This window comes from Gobius niger, assembly GCF_951799975.1.
Source record: "Gobius niger genome assembly, chromosome: 11".
NCBI lineage: Eukaryota > Metazoa > Chordata > Actinopteri > Gobiiformes > Gobiidae > Gobius > Gobius niger.
Window position 1 is genome coordinate 16,617,700 of NC_136862.1, and position 8,840 is coordinate 16,626,539.

The 8,840-nt window shown below is 42.8% G+C and overlaps 1 protein-coding gene across 2 annotated transcripts; it reads left to right on the plus strand.

Moving 5' to 3' along the window:
- The first annotated feature begins 1,247 nt into the window (after nt 1-1,247).
- On the plus strand, nt 1,248-8,822 carry plp1b (proteolipid protein 1b). Of its 2 annotated transcripts, none has more exons than XM_079565858.1 (7): nt 1,248-1,406; nt 3,452-3,638; nt 3,709-3,865; nt 5,028-5,205; nt 5,393-5,466; nt 7,076-7,141; nt 7,768-8,820. In XM_079565858.1, exons 1-7 carry the CDS (start codon nt 1,403-1,405, stop codon nt 7,837-7,839), a joined length of 738 nt encoding a protein of 245 aa, XP_079421984.1. In that variant the 5' UTR covers nt 1,248-1,402; the 3' UTR covers nt 7,840-8,820. The 2 variants fall into 2 exon arrangements, with proteins under 2 accessions (XP_079421984.1, XP_079421985.1); XM_079565859.1 differs by lacking the exon at nt 1,248-1,406 and adding an exon at nt 3,160-3,205 and having other exon boundaries at nt 7,768-8,822.
- Nucleotides 8,823-8,840: the final 18 nt, after the last annotated feature.

Genomic DNA, 8,840 nt, shown 5'->3' on the forward strand with positions numbered 1-8,840 from the left:
GCAGTGGTTGGTTACTCGGCTGGTGACGAAAGGTCGGAGGCGTCTCCAGGAGGTGGGGCCGTTCCTAGGAGGACTCAGGCAAACCTATCCCTAAAATGGCTGCCGTCAGAGTTTTTACAGATTACTCAAAAATACGTGAATGTGCCAAGGCAACACTTCAGGCATGTTTTTAATGAGGGAATGACATAATAACATGATGTAAAGCTTGAAAAAGTCGATTTTGCATAATACCCCCCCTTTAAGAGGTTAAATCCGGTCACAAAACTACATAATTTGTTGTGAATCAGTGTAATCCTAATGCCTTAACAAAGGTCTGCACTCCCCAAGAATTTAGTCTGTAGATTCATAAAACATGGTCTAAAATGTTACTGACTGTTATTCCCCCATTATTCCCCATCTTCACATCAGCACATGTGGCGTCGCACTCCTGCTGCTCTTGTGCCTGAGTGTGTTGTTGAGCATCCTTTACAGCATCTTTAACATCATAACATCACAATTTCACCACAGACACTTCCTGAACTGATCTTTTTTCAATGATTTTAAGAGGGTTGCACTTAAGCATGACGTAGCTTCTGTGACCTAAAATGACACTACAGATGATTTATGCAGGATAATAAATTTGTAACCAGAAATCTCCCTAAAAAAAAAAAAAAAAAGCTGGTGTTTTTGTTGCCCCACAGTGGCCTCTTTGTCCAGATCTCAGCTTTGACATCAACTGGGTCAAACCGGAGGGAGGGCGCAGCTGGAGCCGAACCTCAATGTCACCCTTGTTAGTCAACTTCATCAATGTCACTCACTGGCATCGCGATTTATTTCTGCCTTTACTGTGTGTACTTTCCAAAGATGTTCCCTTCGAGGACTCTCAGGGCAAACGCTCGTCCTATAGAGTCAGCCGTCTCCTCCTTTTGTCGGGGACAGATCATATAGGCTACACTGAAGCTCTCCATGTTTAAACAGACATACAAGATGAAATAAATGTGCTCGATGCCAAAATAATCCTGACAAAAACAAAAAAAGCATAGTATCTTTTACTTCATCTTGACCATTCCTTTTCTCAATTAACTTTCAAATTTTTGTTCAAAGTTTCATAACGCTACATGAAAAGGGTAAGATAAACGAGAAAGTAAAAAAAATCACCCAGATCTGTCTTCAAATATCAAAACATGAAGGTGAAAGAGGAAATGATTGGCCCTGTCCCAAACTGGCGCGCCTATAAAAATGAGTGGCAGCTGAAATGGGCCTTTGTGACTTTAAGATGAGACTCGGGGAGATGTGCTCTATTGTTGATGAGACAAAAGCTTGAGTCAGTTTCATATAAGAGCGGTGCCGAATAACTTCTCATATCCCCCATATCACTACAGGCAAGACTTCAATAAGACCCTGAAAGCACCTTTTACCGGACATGGGTGAGTGCTCTGAATGCTTAATGACTTTTTATCGTTTATTCTGAATGTGCTTTGAAAATGTCTGTCAATATATCTCACTGACGTAACCTTGAATGTGCCCAATCTGATTTTGTTGTTTGTCGACGAGCAGCAAGCCATACTATGTTTCTTCTTTTTTGCATTACTCTCTTACCCAGTGGTTTCTGGCTTTAGTTTTGTGTAATATTGTTCCTTTTTTGAGGGGAGGGATTAACAGCAGGTTTAACACATCGTCCCCTTAGGATTATCCATCTGACATTTTTCCTGGATTCATTCTGTGGTTCCCAACATTTTTTGTCCTGCGTACCCCTTTTGTTGTTCATTGACACTCCAAGTACCCCCTACCTCAAAGATCCTACAAATATTCAGATAATTTAGAGATTAGTAGTGTATTGTATTCTTAAGGAAACCATGGTACAACACTTTTACTGAAAAAACATCATTAAAATGTACTTTGCTTCAAAAGTCATGTTGAAATTCTACTCTTTTTTAATCTAAAATGATTCCAAGTACCCCCTAAGAACTCAAATACTACTAGTGCACAAGGTTTGGAAGCGCTTTTGTACACTATATCGAGGTTTGGTACATTTTGCTGTAGTTTTGAGGCTTTTATGTGCAAAAACACAGTTGTCAGTGGTCAAACTTTAAACCTGAATATCTCCAAATTACCCAGAACACAGATGGATTTATATTTTTCCAAGGAGATGGCTTGTTGATACTGCTCACCCCGGTTCTGACCTTTTGTTGGAGGAAACTTGTGCTTCTATCATGTTCCTCAGTCAAGGTTAATTCTTGGAAAGCTGCAGGTTGTGCTTTCAGTGGAAGGTTGGACCATCAAAAAATGACTATATTGTCCAAACCTGAACTTGTTCAAATGCCCGCTTCAGAGTTGGGTGGCGGTGATGGTCAGCTGTCTGCATCATGCCCAGGCCATGCCAGGGCACTCATGTGAAAGAGGTCACACTCCCACATGTGTCCCATGAATACATTTGCATCTTCTCAAGGGACCCAAAACAAGCAGCAGCAAATCAGTCATGGTGTCAACTTTATGAACTGCTAAACTGTGCAAAAATGTGGATTCGTGGTGAATGTGGATAACGGTTGGACGCTGTGCAGGAGGTTTGGGAAAGCATGGGAACGCATTTGTTACTAATGCTGCTCGTTGGCTCATGTGTACAGAGCATCATCTGAAGAGTGGGCGTATGTGTGCACAGTTTTGGGACTCTTGCACTCTTCCTTCTGTTACTATTTATACTTGCTAAGTTTGTTCCTTCAAAAATCTGAATGTACATAAATACTTAGCTGTTTGATTGAGTTATTTTGCCCCTATTTGTTGTCCGTCTTAATGGTTTCTCAGGGGGAAATGGGAGCATGGCCTCAGAGGTGGTCAGGGCTGCCGGGACTGTCCTGGTGAGCCCTTGGGCACCACCTCTCTCTCCTCTGTGTTGTGGCACTATTGTCTCTGTTTGTTTGCCCTTTGTTCCACCTCTCGCAAAGACAATAGATGTTGTGTTTGGATCCACAAAGGCCAGCTCTTTCCTCTTGGCGATCTCGGCCAATGCAGCACCACCATTCTCCCGGTGACGCCTGACCACCCGAGGGCTGGACTATAGCAGGGCGACAGCACAGATGTAGTCAGCATAGACAGGGCTCTTTTACTGTGTGATTGGAGATTGAACTGCGCTGGAGCGGTGGGCAGAGGGAGATTTCTTGTTGAGGAGCACAGGAGCAGAAGCAGCAGATGTTTCCGGTCAGGCAGCCTTGGCTGTGCAAAGCCTTAGGTGCTCTCCTCTATCCCATTTCTGACAATTGATTAACCCTGGATACTTGCTTCACTGCTTACACTGAAAGGCATGCTTCTTGTGTCCGGACGCTGTTTCTGGATCCCTTTTTGATTTCCTGGTGTGGCTTTGTGAGTGGACGTGATGGTGGTGGACTGGTCACTCCTTAGGGTTGGCCATAGATGTGTTGTGTGATCGTGTGTGCGGTGTGTGCCGCCTGTGTGCTCATCTATTATACCCCCTCAGGTTGTTATGATTGCTGTGTGCGCTGCATTGGGGCGATCCCGTACCCCTCGCTGGTGGCCACTCTGCTGTGCTATGCCGGCATGGCATTGTTCTGCGGCGCTGGGCACCAAGCCCTGGCCCACACAGAAGTCCTGGTTGAGACCCACTTTGCCCGTAACCCTCAGGACTATGAAGTCATGGACTCTTTGTAAGTGACACCTTCTGACTAGCTTTGTTTTGAGCACAATTTCTAAATGTGTTATTTATTTGTTTTTCAGTATCAGGTACTTCCAGTTTGTTATCTACGGCCTGGCGTCGTTCTTCTTCCTCTATGGTATTTTACTGTTGGCCGAGGGCTTCTACAGCACCAGCGCAGTAAAGCAGCAGTTTGGAGAATTCAGGAGCACCCAGTGTGGACGCGGCTTCAGCCTCACGGTGAGAAAGGGGAGGGTCCTGAGGGAGTGGGACGGGGGAGTGGGAGGGGCGGGGGGAGTGAGAGGGGTCAAAGGCGGTGATGTGAATGGACAAGTCATCCTCAGGACATTCTTGTGGTAATATTGAGTATTTTGGAAAATATCCTGACATTTTCCTGAGATCTTGCATGTGTGGAATGAACTTACTGATTCCTGATTACTCCATTACTTGATTTTAAAAGTAGCTAAGTTAGATTACAAGTTACTTTAATAGTTACATGAATCAACTGCCAACATCCCCTCCCCACCTCAATATGCAAATGACACCGGTTTTGCCAATTCTTGCGTTATTGGAAGTGCATTTTAAGATAAGATAATCCTGTATTGATCTCACAAATAGAGAAATTTACTCCGTTTAACAGCAACATCTACAATGCTGCCATGGATTCAGAATAGTGACGTATTTCCATCTCTCTCCTCCTCTAATGTTCTGAACGTTTATGTCGTGAGTCGTCTTCATGCTGGAAATGTGACATGTCGCACATGTTACGTCACTCCATCAGATGCAATAAAAAAGAAGTATATATTTCTAAGAAAAATTATAAAACGACAGGGACTTGAAAAAGTAACTTTAATCTGATTACTGGTCTGGAAAAATGCCCTAGCCACCTCAGCTGGCTCTACTCCGAGCTCCTCCCGGGTAACTGAGCTCCTTACCCAATCTCGAAGGGTGCGCCCAGCCACCCTGCGAAGGAAACTCATTTCGGCCGTTTGTATTCGCGATCTTGTCCTTTCGGTCATTATCCAAATTTCATGACCATAGGTGAGGGTGGGAATGTAGATCGATCGGTAAATCAAGAGCTTTGCCCCCCCCTAATAACTGTTAATTGAGTATTACATGTTGTGCACCAGTTCACATCATGGCAGTTCAATCAGACAGATAAGCACATTCTTCTTCATTCTGTTTGTTTTGTACATTTGACCTTGACTTCAACAGTGACTGATTGATTGAATGAATAAATAGCTATTAGTATTTGGAAGCATTTGAACTGGCACCTAAAATGACACTAAAATACGCCACGAGAACTATGACTAGCCGCCCTCCCACACGCCCTTGTGATGAGCACTTGTATTTACTTCACCCTGACCACAGTTTGACCTCCCTGTCTCATCTCTCACTGTAGTTCATTATTGCGACGTACATCCTGGCCTTCATCTGGCTGTTGGTGTTCGCCTTCGCCGTTATACCGCTCTTCTTCCTGTTCAACATGGAGCAAACCTGCCACAATATCAACATTTTGGCTGAGACCACCCCGAGCATAAATCAGCACAACTGGATATGCATGGACGCCAGGCAGTATGGTATGTGCCCCGGCCTGAACAAAATACTAATGTGCTTCAATTAAATAGTCCCGGCCAAATTGAAGAGCTGTGGTTGAATAAGTAATGAAATCTTGGTACATTTTTGTTTTCGCTTGCATGAAATGAATGTGAAAAACCCTCATCAGAATTCAGCCTTTGTAATGCTCGTGTCATGTCTTCATTTTAGGTCTTCTTCCCTGGAACGCGATGCCAGGCAAAGCGTGCGGAATGACCTTGGCATCCATTTGCAAAGCCAGTGAAGTAAGTCCGTTCATCCAGAGTTTTATATTGCACTGTTCAGTTAGCCTGGCTAACACCAGACTAAAATCACAAGTGATATTTAGTCTGGGGACCACCAATTCATTTTCTCGTAGGAGAGGTGTGGTTTACGATCGTCCATACTCGTTTATTGGGCGATACGAAAAAAAAAAAAAGTCTATCATGCGTCTGCACGTAGCCACAGCCAATCGTATCATCGTATGAGATGACGTATGAAGTATCCGCTGTAAACTTTTGAGCTAAATTATTTAGAACAAGGTCTAAAGCTTGATCGAACAATAGCATCGCGTCTGCTGCTTATGTTGGATCCGTAAAAAAACTTTTTTTTTTTTATCCGTAAATAAACTACAAGCTTTCGAATAGCGCGTCATCGTCTTGCGTCTCTCCTCGTTCTGTGATTGGTTCCCAAATCCACCGGAAAATTGGGCCATGGTCTCCAGGCTGTTGTGCAGTTCGAAATAATTCGAGCGCACACAGCAGCCTGGTGTTAGCCAGGTTACTGTTCAGTACTATTTGTCACGGATGTCAGTGAAAAGTCTTCGAGAATAACAAAAAAAAACTAATGGTAGGATGCAGGAACATGTGTGGGGGTGGCTACGAGTAGCACAGACAGGATTCTGACTGTCCATCCCAGGAGCCCTCCCACTCAGACTTGGCCCAATAATTAAAGTTACTTGTGATATGTAACCAAGCAATAACAAATATGGGGAAAATGCATTACACAATGGCATAAAAGGATTCATGCAGATTTACCAGAGAGCTGAAATGTCCGCGTCTCGATTCAAATTCAGACTAAAGTTAAAGCCAGGGGCCGCCGGCTCTGGTGCCTCCCCGAGAGCAGGGGTAGGCACGTTTGCTCGGTGGAGGGCTGATTTTCTTCACCGTCAAAAGACCAAGCGCCCGAAGCAAAGCATCACTTTCTACAAATGCCAGTGTTGCACATCATGTATGACCGAAATGGTTGTTTAGACATTTTAAAGGGAATGACTGTATTTTTCTCATTTATAGGGATCTTTTATCTCTCCCTTAATCGAGCACAGTTTAGTTCAGCTTTAGATCTATAAGCTTCTGGAAACAGCGTCAAAATAGCAAGGATGAAACACAACAACAACAAAAAAGCCACAAAAAGTGACAGAAAGTGCAAGAAATAACCAACACAAAAAGTGCCAAAAAAGTCTGAACAAGCCAACAAAAGGTGATACAAAAATTAGATGAAAACATGACAAAAACGTTTTGAAAATGCTACTTAAAGTCAAAATAAAATGAGGCACACGTTGGCTACGTCAAGAAGCTTTTAGATTCTAAGTTAAGCCGAACTGGAGAAAATGCGCTTGGTTAAAGTGGGGAGAAATAGGTTTTTAACAGGGATTTAATCTCTGATTTGAGTAATAATATTCCTCAAAATCATCTTGAGGGCCAGAGGCTTCATGATTGAGGGCTGGATTTGGCCCCCGGGCCTGACGTTGCTGGCCCTGCCCTAGAGTAACTAAGTCCTGTCAAGCCGCTGGAATCATCAAAAGTTGTCGCCATGTGTGCTGCATGATAAATAAACTGGACCACGTTAGTAACGCTGTTGTGTCTGTGTTCTTAGTTCCATGTGGTCTATGACCTCTACATTGCTGCATTTGCTGGAGCAGGGATCACGCTTTTAGCACTGGTGAGCGAGACCTTTTCTTTTGAAATAGAAACATCATTGTGTATTGCTGTATTCTGTGTCAGCTCGTGTATTTTTAACAGATCAATACTATGGAATAAACACTTTTTCACTGAAAGTGCATTTGACAGATTTTAATGCTTTTGAAAATAAGACTTACCGGCATTTAGAAAGAAAACATCAGTTGGATAATTATCATTTTATTTCAGTGAAACAGCAGTTTTAATGAAGAACTGTTCAAAAAGTACAAAAGTTTATTTTAATTAGAATTTTTAAGTTACTGACAGGAGGTGACATGGGGTAAAGGTCCACAGCTGTTTGACTCATTTCCCATTGACTTAACATGGTTGGCACGGCAACAGTTTCAAATTGATTACCTTCTTCTATGTCACTTCCTGTCGGTGTCCAATAAGGAAGTGAAACTATAAAAATCACAAAAATGGCCAAACTTTAGCCAAATCTTAAATATAATTCTGTTAACTATGTTTTAGCAAAAAATGTGTGTAATGTGTCATATGCACTTTAAGTTATATATATGATGTTACTGTTATTGTAAAAGTATACCTGTTCAGGATTGAGTGCAATATAAACGTGAATGTCTAATTTTTGTCTTTCTCTTCTAATCGCAGTTTCTGTATCTTGTCGCCACCACCTACAACTACGCTGTCCTGCGGTTTCTTGGCAGGAAAGGTATCCGCTAACTCCCCCGCCTCCATCCATCCAGATCCAGCCCCACATTTGGCTGCGAGACGGACAGTCACTGCACACATCACTGGTCCCCATTCATCTCGGTGACACGGCGGCTTCCACTCGGATCACCTGCTATTTCTCTAAAACTGTCCAGTAACAGACACAGGCATCTCATAACGGCCTCTACGTGAGCAATGGAGAGAGATGAGGCGCTGCATTTCAACACCAACACCAAACTTTAGGCTCTGCTGATTCTCTGGGGGTTGCTCGGCTTCCTCCTGCGTTGTGTACGTCTCATTTTGTAAAGCTGATTTTGTTTCCAAGTGTAAGGTATTTGATGAGAGATAACTTAAGCATTGTGCAAAAGTCTTTGAACTAAAAATGGAGCCCAGTGTGTTCAAAACTCACACAAACAAAAGGACACAAGACCTCTGTCAAAGTAGTCTGACATCTCAGGAATGTTCTGGGGTAAACACTCACAGCTATTCTCTGAGACACAATTCCTTTACAACCTTTAACGTACTTTCTTCTTTGCAAATCTGAAACAAACCCTAATGTGAACCGTGGGCCGGGTCTACACCAGATGTAATAACGCCCCCCTCCAACTTCAAAGTAAAATGTTTTAATTCACTGCCTTTTGTAGCAACATGTTCACACTTCATTAAAACCCAGTACTGTACAGTCAGCTCTGTTTACTGTAGCGAAAACTAACCTTTTGATTATGCTTCTGCTTTGTACGATTTTTGCAAAAATCAAACTAAAGGTAAACCTGAATGTATCAGTGGTGTCTGTTGTGGACTGACTATGGCTTTTAGTCTTTTCCTACAATGCATGCACGCATTGCATTCACTCACTTTAGCTTTTCCCTTTGTTAAAACACCAGCGTGTGGGAGTACATAAAGATTTGAATACATTAAAAGAAGCTCTTTAGTGCAAATGTGTCGCTGCTGCTTTCAGTGGTTTACTGTGTAATACTTCGACTGTGGTGAACTGTTAATTAAAAACACAATTA

Bases quoted from the DNA above. Each gene is read 5' to 3' on its own strand.
- plp1b (XM_079565859.1), top strand. From the start codon at position 3,166: ATGTTTCCGGTCAGGCAGCCTTGGCTGTGCAAAGCCTTAG. The intron at 3,206-3,451 runs GTGCTCTCCTCT...ATACCCCCTCAG, and splicing joins TTGGCTGTGCAAAGCCTTAG to GTTGTTATGATTGCTGTGTG. The intron at 3,639-3,708 runs GTAAGTGACACC...TTTGTTTTTCAG, and splicing joins TATGAAGTCATGGACTCTTT to TATCAGGTACTTCCAGTTTG.